The sequence below is a fragment of the Pteropus alecto genome, unplaced genomic scaffold (assembly GCF_000325575.1).
Source record: "Pteropus alecto unplaced genomic scaffold, ASM32557v1 scaffold45, whole genome shotgun sequence".
NCBI lineage: Eukaryota > Metazoa > Chordata > Mammalia > Chiroptera > Pteropodidae > Pteropus > Pteropus alecto.
In genome coordinates, this window is record NW_006442491.1 from 2,838,059 (window position 1) to 2,853,985 (window position 15,927).

The 15,927-nt window shown below is 38.7% G+C and overlaps 1 protein-coding gene and 1 pseudogene across 1 annotated transcript in view; one reads left to right on the plus strand and one right to left on the minus strand.

Moving 5' to 3' along the window:
• The window catches only part of CFAP61 (cilia and flagella associated protein 61), a 271,044-nt gene that overhangs the window by 222,464 nt on the left and 32,653 nt on the right, over positions 1–15,927 (minus strand). The window contains exon 8 of the mRNA XM_015597027.2: positions 7,413–7,545. Within this exon, the coding sequence (XP_015452513.1) occupies positions 7,413–7,545 (133 nt within the window). The remainder of the gene's footprint in view (positions 1–7,412; positions 7,546–15,927) is intronic.
• Positions 11,912–15,927, plus strand: part of LOC107196373 — a 4,949-nt pseudogene continuing 933 nt past the window's right edge.

A 15,927-nucleotide genomic window follows, 5' to 3' on the forward strand; every position in this document is an offset into this window, starting at 1 on the left:
GTTTATCAAAAATTAAAAATAGAACTACCATATGATGCAGCAATTCCACTTCTGGGTGTACATTCAAAGAGAATGAAAACGAAATCTTGAAGAGATATCTGCACTCCCATATTCATTGTAGTATTACTCATAATCGCCAAGATGTGGAAACAATCTAAGTGTCCATTAACAGATGAATGGTTAAAGAAAATGTGAGATATATATATTATTCAGTCACTGAAAACGAAGGAATACTTGTTATTTGCAGTAACATGGATGGGTGTTGATGGCAATATGCTAAGTGAAATAAGTCAAAGAAAGAAAGACAGATACTGTATGATATCACTTATATGTGGAATCCAAAAGAGCAGAACTCATAGAAACAAAGTAGAATTGTGGTTACCAGGGAGATGAAGGAAATGGGGAGATGTTGGTCAAAGGGCACAAACTGCCAGTTATAAGACAAGTTCCCTGGATCTAATATACAATGTTGTGATTATAATTAATAATACTGCATTATAAACCTGAAAGTTGCTAAGAGAGTAGATCTTAAGTATTCTCACCACAAAAAGGTTAGTAATTACGTGAAGTGATGGAGATGTTAGCTAATGTTATCTATTTATGGTGGTAATCAGTTTGCAATATGTTATCAAATCAACACATTAAATTCACCCAATGTTATATGTCAATTACTACTCAAAAAAGCTGGAAAAAATAAATAAAAGCCTTTTTCAAAAAAACAAAGACTTGACTAAACTGGATTCATACAGTTTGGTCATTAAAAGTCTTCACTGGGGTCTGTATGAATCATATTACTTCTCAGCAGTTTTTGTCTCATCATGTAAAGACAGTTTTTCAAAATGGTGTTGCTAGAGCCAAATGCTTCTTGACCCTTCCTTTTGTCATTAGCCTGAGGCTCTAAGTGCAATGAGAACATGTGACAACAAACCCTTAAAGGAAAATACAAAAATTTTAATATGAATAAACATACAAAAAAAATCCTTTCAATGTAGAAGAAATAACTATTTTGGACCAGTACCTCAGAATCTAAATTTAAGGTTAGCTCTCTAAAAAACTAACCTCTCCCTCTAAATTGATCTCATTCTTCATTAGACGTGTTTTTCCGTCATGTAGATAAATGTTTCACCACCTGGACTACATATTAAAATCATGTGGGGAGCTTTTAAAAAATGCTGATTTTATCCCACCCCAAAAGATTAATTTAATTGGTTTGAGTACAGCCTAGCATCGGGATTTTTTTTTAAATGAGATATAATTTATCTACCATAAAAATAAACCTTTAAAAAGTATATAATTCAGTGGGTTTTAGTATACCCACAAGGATGGATGTACATCATCATCACTATCTAATTCCAGAGCATTTTATTCCCCACAAAAGAAACTCCATTCCCGTTATTAGTCACTACCATCTGTCTCTTTCTCCAGTCGTCAATCTATTTTATGTCTCTATGGACTTGCCTATTCTGGGCTTTCATACAAATGGAAACATATAATATGTGGTCTTTACATCTGGCTGCTTTCATTTAGCATAATGTTTTCGAGGTTCAAACATGTTGGAACATGTACCAGTACTTCATTCCATATTAATTCCTAATAATATTCCATTGTATGGATATATCACCTTTTTATCTATTCATTAGCAGATGAACATTTGGGCTGTTTCCACTTTTCGGCAATTATGAATAATGCTGCTATGAACATTTGTGTACATGTTTTTGTGTGGACATGTGTTTTCAATTCTGGAGGCAGATCTACTGGGTCAAATGGTAATTCTGTATTTAACTTTTGAGGAAATGCCAGGCTGTTTTTTAAAGTGGCTACACCATTTTACAATCTCATCAGCAGTGCAAGGGTTTCAATTTCTCCACGTCTTCACCAACACTTGTTATTGTCCTCTTTTTAGTACAACCATGCTAGCAGGTGTAAAGTGGTATCTCGTTATAGTTTTGACTTGCATTTCTCTAATGACTAATGTTGTCAAACATCATTTCATGTGTTTATTGGCCATTTGTATACCTTTTTTGGAGAAATGTCTATTCAAATCCTTTTCTCACATTTTATTTGGATTATTTGTTTCCTTATTGCTATATGAGTTCTTTATATATTCTGGATACAAGTACCTCGGCATGGGATATTTTAAAAGCTTCCCAGGTGATTCTCATACACACCAAGCTTGAGAACCACTGATCATTAAAAGCCTCAAATTGATCATATTATCAAAATAAGAGAACTTTTGATTCCAGTTTTGTCAAATAATGAGAAATCAGTGTATAAAGAATAATGAATCCGTAAACAAATCATCCTAAAACTGTTAAATTCCTACCTTTGAATGCTTTTCAAAGTCCTTCTTTTTAAAATGAAGTCAAATATCCACTTGAAAAAAAAAGTAATTTGTGTTCATCTTTGACTGAACCTTGAGATTTCATGAAGAAAATATTCAGGAACAGGGCTGGATACCCAAGCCCATAAAAATTCTGACATGCAAAAGTGAAGCATAAAAATTCATTCAAAATAAGAATATCTTGTTGTCAAAAACAATCTTCAGTCCAAGCTTAGATAAACCTCTTTCAAAGGCCTTTACAAAAAATGCCTTCTATATTTCTCCTCTGATGCAAAAAGAACATCTTAGCTCACATTTGATTGCTTCCTGTTCTCCATTCCTAAAATTATCAACACAAGGCTGACCTTGTGAAGTCCCTGTACACAAGTCAATAACAAGCCATATGAAAGGAAACTTCATTCCTTTATTTTTTTTAAACAATTTATAATTTTCATTACAGTTGACATACAATTTCATATTAGTTTCAAATCTGCAACATAGTGTTAGACATTTATATAACTTAAGTGATCACTTCAATAAACCTAGGACCCATCTGGCACTATACATAGTTATTACAATATTATTGACTACATTCCTTATGCTATACTTTCTATCCCCATGACTATTTTGTAACTACTAATTTGTACTTCTTAATCTCTTCTCTTTTTTCACATATCCCTCTAAAAGCTCCCTCATTTGACAACCAACAAATGTTCTCTGTATCGATGAGTTTGTTTCTCTTTTGTTTGTTCATCTATTTTTTAGCATCTACATAGAAGTTAAATCATCTGTCATTTGTCTGTCTTAATCTAACTTCCTCCACTCAGGACAATACCGTCCAAGTCCATCCATGTTGTTGCAGATGGCAAGATATCATTTCTTTTTACAGCTGAGTAATATTCCACTGTATATGTACCATCTCTTCCTTACCTGTTTATCCACTGATGGACACTAAGCATGCCTCTATTTCTTGACTATTGTAAATAATGCTGCAATGGACATATGAAAGCACAAGTCTCCTCAAAGAAAGGTTTTGGATTTCTTTGGATAAATACCCAGAAGTAAGATTACTGGGTCCTTCTTTGTCTCTTGTTATAGCCTTTGTTTTAAAGACTATTTTGTCTGGTACAAGTATTGCTACAGCAGCTTTTTTTTCCTCCTGTTTCCATGAAATGTCTTTTTCTATTCCTTTAATTTCAGTCTGAGTGTGTCTTTAGATCCGAAGTAATTCTCTTGTAGACAGCATATGTAGGGGTCTTGTTTTCTTACCAATTCTGCTACCCTATGTCTTTTGATTAGAGCATTTAAATCATTTACATTTAAAGTAATTGTTGAGAAATAAGTAGTTATTGCCATTTTATATATTTTTGATCTTTTTTTCCCCTTCTTCTTAAAGAAGTCCCATTAACATTTCTTGTAATACTGGTTTGGTGGTGCTTTTCTCTCTGTTTTTAAGATTCTCTCTTTCTGCTTTTAAGATTCTCTCTTTGGCATTTTAATTACGATGCTTTTGGTGTGGACCTGTTTGGGTTCATCTTGTTTGGGTCTCTCTGCGCTTCTTATGCTTGTATGTCTATTTTCTTCACCAGGATAGGGAAGTTTTCTGTCATTATTTCTTCAAATAGGTTTTCAATTCTTTGTTCTCTCTCTTCTTCTGGTACCTCTATAATGTGAATGTTGGTATGCTTGATGTTGTCACAGAGGCCCCTTAAACTATCCTTATTTTTCTGAATTCTTTTTCCTCTTTGCCAATCTGGGTGTTTTCTGCTTCTTCGTCTTCCAAATTATAAATTCCTCTGCTTCATCCAATCTACTATTGATTCCCTCTAATGTATTCTTCATTTCAGTTATTCTTCATTTATGACTGGTTCTTTTTTGTTTTCTATCTCCATTTTTATGCTTCCTGTCTCTTTGCTAAAGTTCTAAGATCATTTAGCAACCTTATGTTTTGAACTCTGTATCTGGTAGGTTGCATGCCTCCATTTCATTTAGACCTTTTCTGGAATTTTCTCCTGTTCTTTTATGTGAGACATGTGTCTTTGTTTCCTCATTTTGGCTGTCTCTCTGTTCATTTCTATGTATTAGGTAGAACTTCTGTGTCTCTTGGTCTTGATAGAGTGGCCTTATGTAGTAGATATCCTGTGTGGCCCAGTGGCAGTCTCCCTAGGCATCTGAGCCAGGTGCTCCAGGTATGTCCCTTATGTGGGTTTGTGTGTGTCCTCCTGTTGTAGCTGAGACTTCATTGCTGTAGGCCCATCAATGGGATGGACTGACCCTGAGACTGATCAATTGTGAGGACTGGCTGTGATTACAACTGTGGAAGAACTGACCCTATGAAGCAGGATTTGCTTTATGGGTGCTCTGGTGCCTGCTGAATCTGGGTGTGTCATTTATGTAGGTGATTTGATGGTGCTCTAGTGTAAGCTGAAGCTGGTCACCAGGTGTTTTGGTTCTGGAGCCTCTTGGGAAGGGCTCTGACACAGGCAAAGGTCAGCTGCTGCCTATGCCCTGCCCAGAGCCACCTGGTATGGGCTAAAAGTGATCTTCAGATGGTTGCCTCTTGTGCTGGGCTTGGAGGTGCCTAGGAGAGGCTAAGCTTTGAACTGAGGCCAGATGCCACTAGTGCTGGCTTTGGGGCTAGAGGTCAGATGCTGATGCTGCTTGTTTGGGGTTTATGAACCTTTGAGAGGGTTTAGAAAAATCTGCAGAATTAGCCAAGTCAGGCTGTTTATATGGAAAAGCCACTAGAAGTGGCGTGAGTGGGCCCACAAGTTGGGTAAGGCAGGATCTGAGGGATTCACTAAGGCGGGTTGAACAGTGGTAGCCAGGTTGATGGAGACTCAGCTATGGTGCCTGCCTATGACTGCAGGCTGGGTGCGGGGAGGGCGCAACAAAGGAACAATGGATCTGCCAGCACTTCTGTCTGGGAGAAAGCTGCCCCTCCGGTCCTTTCCCTGAAGCCAGACAATTTAGTTCCTTCTCTTATGTCCCTGATGCCTTTCGAGCTGCATCCCTGGTGCTGGAGCTCAGAGCGAGTAAGTCTGTCAGCAATTAAGTTCATCCATGGGCTATTTAAGAGGAGCACCTGGGACTCCAGCAGCTCTTTGTCTCACTCAGCCACAGTCTCCACTGGTTTACACAGCCAAAAGTTATGTGGACTTCTCTTCCTGACACTGGCATCCTGGGATAGAGAGCCTGGTGTGGGGCTGGGAACCCTTGCTTCTCAAGGAGGACCTCCACAGCTGAGCTATCCCTCCCAATTTTTAACTGCCACATGTAGGTGTGGGACCATCCCATTCAAAGTCTCCATCTCCTTTACCAATCTGGAACCCACTGATACCTAAAATTCTGTAAGGGAGGAGTGTCCCTCTGTGAATGCCTTCAGCGGTGGGAAAAGGATGAAAGATGGTCTCAAGAGTTGCAGGTTTGCTCATACCAGCCACCCAGGGTCCTGAGTCAGCCAACTTGCTGCTCTGGGTTGAGACACAGTTAAGCTTGCTAGCTTGCCAGTTGTCTTTTTTGTCCCTTTTCACTCGTCCCTTTGGGTGTGGACATCTAGGTCTACAGCTAGCAAACCAAAAGATGTGAGATTCATCTTTCTTCACTCCAATCCCTACTTCCAGTCTCAGTAAAGCCTTCCTGGATGGACATTGCAGAATCAGGACACATGTAGAACATGTGACCACAGTCAGTGGGCGTAACTGACAGGCTCACAGGGCCAGGCTGGTACAAGGTGGGGAAGATGGCCTGAAGAGTCATGAAACACTGGGGCACAGTAAAAACAGTGGTGGGCTGGAGGGCACCTGAACACCTACGGTGGCAGCCACTCCAGAGCTCCAACTCACTGGGGCCCTGATGAAAAGCAGACTCAATATGAAATTCTCCTGATTTTTCCAATTGTTATAGACAATTTTCTAATTTTAATTACTACATTAACATAACAAAATTTAATACAACATTAATACAACAAAATTTAATAATAATAACCTCAATCAAATCATGAGAAAACATTGGACAAATCCAAATTGAGAAATATTCAAAAAAAATAACTGACCTGTGCTCTTCAAAACTGTTACCATCATGAAAGACAAAAACAGACTGGGAAGTTGTTCCGGATTATAAAACCCCAAAGACATATGACATTTGAGTGCAACGAATGATCTGGATTTACTTTTGCTACAAAGGACATTATCAGGACAGTCAGTAAAATCTGCATATGGTCTACAGATTGAATAATAGGATTAAGGGAATTGAAATGGCTTGACTTGATTAGTGTACTACAGTTATATAAGAGAACATCTTTGTTTTTAGGAAATACACACTGAAGCATTTAGTGGTAAAAGGGCATTACATCTGCAACTTACTCTTAAATGGTTCATGTAATATATTTATATGTCTGTCTACCTATATCTATATCTATGTCTATATAACTGTATATCTATACATCTGTCTGTCTATATTTCTATCTATCCTATCTATCTATCCATCTATCCATCTATCCATCTATCCATCTATCCATCTATCCATCTATCCATCTATCCATCTATCCATCTATCTATCTATCTATCTAAGAGAGAGAGAAAAGGCAGGCAAAGAGAATGACATAGCAAATACAGTAAAATGTTAACACTTAGGGAATTAGAGTGCTTATAAGTTTCTGTAACTGTGAAATTTTGTTAAAACGAAAGGTTAAAAATTAGTTTCCAAGTCAAACCAAATTCATCTGCCAGCAGGATGCTGGTTTATAACTTCTGATCTTTGGGATCTTAGGGTCTCAAAAATCACCCCTAGATATTCTTCAAGGATTTTCCCCCACACCCTAACCCTAACCCCTACCTCTAGAGACACAGCAAAGAATCTGTAGCAGCCTGGGGATCAGGAGGGACCTCACAAAACCCTAAAAACCTAAAACCAGTTAACACTGGGAGTAGGGGTGATGCCACAGCTCAGAAGCTGGCCTGGTATGCCACCTGGAAGGGCATGGGGACGAGGGACGAGATGGCAGCTCAAGGCGTGCTGGGAAAAACCAGGAGCAACATTGCTTATTTCATTTCTTTCATTAAGTATATCCCTAGGTAGATTAATCACCAACCTCACATACGACAGCGTGATTCTCTTCATCTTGGGCCTCTATTAGTTCAGCCAGGAAGTATTCGCCATAAGTTGCTTTCAGAATTGTGTTATGGTACATAAATATTGGCATGAGATCATCATGATCTTCAACCCTGTTTAACAGAAAGGCTTAATTTAAGTGTTCATTCCTTCAATTGAACATCTACTATGGGCTAGATCCTGTTCTAAAGGTCAGGAATATAGCAACATGTTCATGAAATGAACTTACACTCTAATAGGTGAAATAGAGAATAAATGGAATAAATAAAACACTTCAAACGTTTCAAATAGTGCTTTGAGATGAAGAGTGATGGGTTCAAGTGGTAGGGAAGACCTTTCTGAGGAGGTACATCAGATCTGAGACCTGAATAAGGACAGAAAGCTTTGTCAAAACATGGGGGTGGAAAATTCCAGGCAGAAGGAACACACTAGACATGTCTGAGTGTGAAATGTAGGGCAGCATTTGTCATGAGCCAAAGGACAAGAAACTGGGGACAGCACTGCCCAAATGTGTTCCAAAGAACACTACTTCTGTGACATTGTCCCCAGCATTCCCATCCTCTCCCTCCCCACGCCCCCAAAAAAGGATTCTACTGTCTAAAAACAATTTCCTACTATAAGTCCCCTCCTGGACTGTCATAGTTATGTATTAAAGACTCTGAAAGTACTACAATAAAGAATTTTAACCTTGTTTATGCATTTCTCAGAAAGTGGCCCATGGTATCCTTTATTCCTGAGACATTGCTACACTTCCTGTGGAGTGAGAAATGCTGGTTTAAAGGTAATGAAGCTCTGCTCACCACTCTGGGGACATGCACATCAAATCTCCACCCTCAGGACCTCTACAGTGACTTTGACTGCCAGTGTGTGTTTGCTGGTAGGGAAGACACAAGAACCAGGTTTATGGCAGCATGGTGATGCTGGCCTTTGGACCCATTTTGCTACCATATTTAACATTCTTTTCTTCTTTTCAGTACATTCTTGGTTTTACTTATTGTTCTACCTTACTTGTCTAGGATGTTCTTATACTTTTTTCCTGGTATTTTTCTTATTAAAATGTTCCACATTTGTATTATTTTTTTTGTAGTGTATCTGATTTGGCTACTAACCTTTACCATCCTCCCCACTTTATGTCATTACTATGCTATCTTCATCATCCCACTTTATCTTCTATTATATTCTCTTTGATATTAATAGTAGGTCTATCTATTGAGTGATTAGTATGTATATAAAGCTCAGGGCTTTATCCAGATTATTATAGCAACCTCAGGAGGTAGGCACCATATTCACTCTGCAGATGGAGGAAGGCAAGGCTCATGGAAAAGATGTAATGCATTGCCTGAGATGACAGAAACAGTTGACAGCAGAGCCATGTTATGAATTCAGTTCAGCTAACTTAGACCCTGTCATCACACGCTACACTAAACAAACAATGCACTCAAAATCTTCCTTTAATTTGACATTCCATTTGAAAATTGCTAGGAGGAGACATGAGCACAAGCAAAACAGTTGAGAGGAGAGACTCTGGCTCAAGGGCCAATAGTCAACACAGTAGATTGTCCAGCCAGCCCTGCCACAACTTCTCCAACCCCTGCTGGATCAGATCATCCGATCCTGCCACAGCTCCACTCCCCAAATAGAAACACTTTAAACTGGACAACCTTATATACTCTAGATGAAACCTCCACCTTGCTCCCTGGAAGAAACCTTTACCTCAGGCTCATCTCTTAGAATAATGTTGATTTTTCATCAATAATAAGAATCTTGATCAAAGAAAACATATTTGAAAAACTAAGTCTTTACCCTGTAAACCCCAGAGCTAAGGAGAGAGCTAGCTAACATACCATGGCACAAGAAGGAAAACACACACATACACACACACATGATGACAATCAAGGTAGAGGGGTGGGGATTAAACATAACTCCCCAATTTGAACTTTATTCTTAACCTCTTGTCAACACCCTCTGGAAGAAGAGACAGCATGGGGTCCTTATCCAGGCAACCACGATATTTGCTTGTTATATTATCAACATCGTTATAATGTCGCCCAACAGTTTATTCCACTAATTTTTTAAAAGTAGTCCTTGACCATTTACTCAACTATTTTTGTGTTTATATTATCACATTGAGAAGTACCAGTTACCATCTGTGGCCGGGTTCACTGAGGCTCCACAATAAATGCATCAAAAGCTCATTGTGCTCTTTTGAAAGACTGGAAAATAAATGATACAGTGCATTGGTCACAGCCTGACCTGAGAAGCCAGATGCCTGGGTCTGGATTTAATAGCTGTAACCTTGGGCAAGTTGCTTAACCTCTCTATGCCACAGTTTTCTCATCTGTCATAAAGACAATAAATATTAAGATAATAATGTTATCATTAACATTATTACTAATTAGTTAGGAAGGGTCAAAAAGAACAACTGAAGAACATTTATAATCAATGTATGGAATGGAAGATGTTATCACTACAAAAGCTTGAATCATTGTACTAGTTGCCCATTGGCCACTGTAGGTATGAACTCTCCCATTCTATCCACTATCATTAATTTGTTTAAAACCCTGCTTTCTTCACTTCATTCCCTTAACTCAAAAGCTTTTGCCACCCCCACTGTTTCTGGGATAAGCAGAACCCTTAGCTTCATTTTTAAGACCTCCATCTTTCCATCCTTATTAACAACATAAGTTGATATACTCATTGTCCCTAGAAGGGGACCTCACCATCTTCCTTCTTTTTACTACCATTATTTATTTCAAATTCCAGCATCTTGCAAGGATCATCTATCTATACCCCACACTCTCTAGTAGCCCCTCTTCCCTGCCTCCTTTCCCAGAAACCCAATGGTGAGGTCAATATTGCATACTCATTGTCTACTTCTGGTGGTAATGTCAATGCAGGGCTCTTTGGGGACAGAGAAGGAGTTGTGTGTTTCTCTCTGACAAAGACTCTCTCTTTAACCAAATTCTAGCCAGAATACTCTGAGCCCTCTTCTTGAGTAGGCCTCAACCTTGACCTATAAAGACTTGAACAAACGCTAACATTTTCTAACAGCTCAAGTTCACATCCCTAGGATAACCCTAGCTCCCCTTGAAGTGCCTTCCTGAGAAAGCTCAAGAATGCCAAAAGAATTTCATGGCTGTTCTAGTCAACACCTGAGAGACAACATCTAGTCTCTGGGAGGGTAGGAGCCTAACTTCAATAAGCGCCAGTTAGCAAACTCAAATGGGTTTCACATGGACCAATGCCCCCTTCCCACTTTTTATAATTTTTCACTTCCCTGATTCTACTGAGCCCTATTTTCACCCACTTCCCTAATCCCTCATTCTCCCTTTAAAACTCCTAGTCACCTCTGAACAAACTGAAATTGAAGTCAGTTTACACTGGACTCTTCCCTATTGCAACAGCTATTACTAACTAAAATCTGTCCTTACCACTTTAACCAGTTTCTGGCTTTGTTGATCTTTGACATCTGCACAGCCTACAACACAGGTACAACAATGATGGCCAACATTGATAGGGCCCTTACCATATACCAGGACCTTGCCCAGCGTCCACATGCACTGACAGCACTGAGGGGTGCAATTGCTGAGCCTGTTTTCCATGTGAGGGACACGTGACCCCAGAGGACATATCTGGGGAATGACTCCTCATCCCTAAGCTAGCAGCTTCACAGCCCCTCTACTTAGCCTCTAACTCTACTTCCTGAGAAACCTGTTAGTCACTTCAACGTTAAGGCTCGGTTTCTCATCTACAAAAGGAGAAGGGATAAGAACAGAAAGGAGGGCCCAATGTGGTGATACGAGGGACACCCTCAACTTCACTCTCTGGCTGGCAGTTAATTACTCCACAGCATATGCTCTGGGGAGACTTTGCATGCCTGTCACATGTCACGCCACCTGGACACCCCCACCAGCTGGCTCTACCGGAGTACCCAGGACCTTGGCTGAAAGAACCTAGAACGCCCCATTGCATTTGAGAAACTATGCACTTCCCATCTAGCAACCTGCCAAAAGGGTGCTAACAGGTGGCTTTATTCTGTAGAGAGTCTTGGATGATACTGGTTTAAAAAAAAAAAAAAAAAATTCTAGGAGAGAATAGCCAACAAATCCATTTTCAAACATTTTACAAAAATAAAAATCTGCATCAATATTTAATAATAGAGATAATTATTTTAAATAATAAGAAAATAATTCAATATCCTAATCGTTTTAAGTAGATCAGGACAACTACCACCCAGGGAACTGTGTACCATGGGCTTTTACTTTTGTAATGGACATAAACATATTACCCCATAGATATAAAAATCAGGAATAAAAATTCAGAGAAACCCAGAACTGTAAGCCTAATCAGGAGCCCTCAGCAACCCATTAACCAAGTTATCCATAATAATACCTCAATATTAATTCTTCAGGGAAAAATAAGAAGAAAACATCTAAATTATAGAGTTCTGAAGAGTCTCTCCCTTAGCCCTTCTCCAAAATGAGTAAAGAGGAACTTGTTCTGTTAAATGCATTCCTTGGGGTAATTGATCATTTATGATCTTGCATCAGCCCCAGTGCTAATGATAAAATATGACGTCAGCTTCTCAGAGTCTCAAATGGCATATGATGAAGTCCAGGCCCACATAAACAAAACACCCCGGCTACAAAAAACAATTCATCCTGTAAAATGTTTAAATTTGAGCACTCTGAGGTGATGAGCACTCCCTGCCACTCAGATAAGAGAGCCACAACTTCCAGCGAATTCATTCTGTATAGGAGAGTCACATGCCTATCAGCTCTGTGACCCACAGTGTTTCAGTGGTGATGATTATGAAAGGTTATAGTTCATCAACACAAAGCACAATGGGAATGACACCATTCTCTGAGTGAAAAGCAACATTCCTTTATATCTTCCATTTAGTATATGGCTTGCAGTAGGCAACAATATGTTTGTTAATGTAATCAGAGAATATTTTATTCTAACTTTTTTGGAGGAAACAAAAGGTCCATCCCATAAAAACTGATGAATCACTCAGGCACCAAAATGTCCATCACATTCTGAAAAAACATGCCAAATAAAATTGGAGTAAAATCCAAAGCTTAAGAAAATCAACATCCCCTCAAGGACACCTTACTTAGACTACTGATGTCCTCGAAACCTAGGAGAAGGCAAGAAGAGGAATGACAGGGACCTGATGGCTCTCACTGGCTTCCTGGGAGGTGGGAACAAGAAAGAACAAACTCAATCATCATTTCCATTATGCCAGTTAGCTGGGCTTTCAAGGAGCATTGTGATGCCTGGATCCCGCAGAACTTTCCTGGCTGGCTGGCATGGTCTCTTGGTAACAGGCAGACCCTAAGATTACTTTAACGCCTCAGCATCCTGACCACTCTTCTGCATAATTACAATCCTAGAGGAAAATCTACAGGTCAGCTTTCTTTGAGTGCAAGAGGTCCATGTTTCTTGCCAGTAAAGAAACCATTGCGAACTCACAGATGGAACGTTCACACTTAAGGACTATAATGACAGCAGCAGCACCAGCAGGCCACCTTTGCATTCAGAATATTGGCAGGGCCTCCTCTCTCCTGTCTGACGGTATTTTCCACATCCAGAGAGGATTTGCATTTCATTAGCTAGACTTAAAATGTAGTGTTGAAAAAGAGATTCTGATGTCAATTTAAATGCCATAAATATTATACGTCTTCAAGCCTGAGAGTGTGTGTATGTGTATGTGTGTATATGTTTTAAAAAATAAATGAAGAAAAAAATTCATAGGGGATCCAATTTAGAGGTAGTGCTAAAGAATGCAGTGTATTTTGGCAAATCAACCTTTTATCATGAACATTTTTAAATTGGGGAAGGAGAACCTACAGATGGCACCAAGTAGATTTTTCTTTTTATTCAAATGTGTAAAACAAAGAACCTTTTTCTTTGCAAGATCTCTTGTGACCTCTAGTGGTCTTCTTTAAGAAAATCAAATCAATCATTTCTAAACTATATATTCCATTTTGGAACTTTAAAATGGGTTTTGGAACCATTTAGCTTCTACACCTTAGAAAATGCCATGATTTTAAAAGTTATAAAGTTATCAAGTTTATACCTTAAATGACTTCAAAGCATATTTGAGGCCAATTAGAGGTCCCTGGCATTTATACCACCAGGATCTGATCCAAAAGTCTACCTTGGCACACCATCACTCCAGTTGGATTGTTAACCAAATTCTGTTTGCTAGGTACCAGGACTCAAGAAGATTGATGATGAAATTCCTAACTGCTCAACCCCTTCTTTCTGAATGCTTTAAGATATTCATAACTTACACATCAGAATGTTCGTTTACATGAAAGTGCTCAGAAGTCAAGCGTTAGGTGGATTCCTAAAAAGCATGAGACTAACAAATGCTTAAAACAAATAATTACTTTAAGAGGTGAAAAGTTAGTTAAAAACTACCAGTTTTATGTTTTAAAATTCTAAATTTTCTTTCATCCATTTTTAAATACCAATAATGTTGAACCAATTTGATTAACCATTGTTATCACCAAAAAAGTAGTGTGCCACTTTATTTTAAATTTTATTATTATTATTATTTATGCCTAAAGCACCTGGTCTTCCTAGGTGGTCTCCCATCCAAGTATTAACCAGGCCTGACTCTGCTTAGCTTCTGAGATCAGACATCAGGCTTGTTCAGGGTGGCATGACCATAGACCATGGACTGTGGCTCCACTGGGGCATGAACTCAGGACCTTCTGCGTGCTAACCGCTACACTATGGAACCACGACCCAATGTGCCATTTTAGTTAACAGTAGTTCCTCCCTGCCTTGTCCGCAGTTGTGCCTTCCATAGTTTCGGTTACCTGCAGTCAACTGAGGTCCAAAAATATTAAATGAAAAATTCCAGAAATAAACAATTCATAAGTTTTAAATTGTGTGCTACTCTGAGTAACGTGATAAAATCTCTCACTGTTCCACTTTGTTCCACCCGGGACAAATCATCCTTTGTCCAGTGTACCCACACTATATACACTACCTGCTCATTCATCACTTTGTCTCCATAATCAGATTGGTAATCAGAGAGAGATTATATTCATGTAACTTTTATTACAGTACACTGTTATAACTGTTCTATTTTATTATTAGTTATTATTGTTTATCTCTTATGGTGCCTAATTTATAAATTAAACTTTACAATAGATATTATATATACGAAAACACATAGTACATGTACAGTTCAGTACTATCCTTGGTTTCAGGTATCCACTGGGGGTCTTGGGACATAAACTCCTGGGAAAAGGGAGGGATACTGTATTTTACAACACTGACTGACAGCACATAATTCTTTCCTGGTGACTTCCCCTATGCCCAGGAGGACTTGAAAAAGGTAGGGGTGTTTTTTCCCCAGAAGGATCATTCCAATAGTTTCTAAGTCTGAGAACATCTCAAATCTACCACCAATGATTAGTCAAACTCACTATATATTATAAAGCTGTGTCCAGAAGCAGCTATGCTTTATTTCAGATATTATATACAGAACAGTAACTTCAATAATCAGTGTCTAAGTAAAGGGGCAGAATTTTTCAACTGGGTAAATCAAAGAAATGAGATTGTGGATTACAGCATTAATTCACTGGTTGTGAATATGTTGCTAAGTGAATAGCAGAGGATAATTACATCCCTAAAGCCTACATTGGTTTAGTGTCTTAAGAACTGTGTTCTTCATCATTAATTATCTGTGCAAGTAACTATTAATGAAACATATCAAAAAATAAATGTGGGGGGAATAAGAGAAATAAGGCAGCCTAAGAGGATGCATGGCCACGTCCATCTGACATTTTGAAATGTCTTCTTTTTCCTACATCGTTAAGGAGGAAGATAGTCCACATAAATGCATTTTTCAGATACCTGAAATTCTATACCTGCAGGTATCACAACTTGAATTTAAACATTTTGCACAGAGGGCTTCTTAAAATGTGTCACATTTCTCCACCTTTTGTAAGCAAAAGCATCAACTGTCATAATGTCACAATTTCCTCATTAATTCACTACTATATACTAAATTGTCTTTTTATAAATGTCACTTCCTCACTACCAAGTACCCACTGTCATCTCTTTGTCACCAGAACTATTCTTCTAGCAATTTGCTTCTTGCAGATTTTCTGTGGGCTGGGCAAGTAGAACATTTCACAATCAGAGGCTCAATAAGAAGGACCTCAGGGTAAGTAATTGGGACAGTTTAGTTCAGGCCATGTAGGCCTTATCTGCTTGAAAGTTACAGTCCATAACACTGAAGTTTTCAAGGGTAAAAGGAAGAAAGGAAGGAGTGGGTAAGGTGAAAAGGAGGAAAGGAAGGAGAGCAATTCACAACCACTAGTTACCACAGGGTTACTAGCATCCTGAATGACAAAGGGGCATAGGTGAGTAGATTAGCAAAGATATCGCCTTACTAAAAAATGAAATAGGTGATCTTTACATAGGCTGCCTCTGTACATGTCATTTTCAGTTTTAAATATAAATAGAGA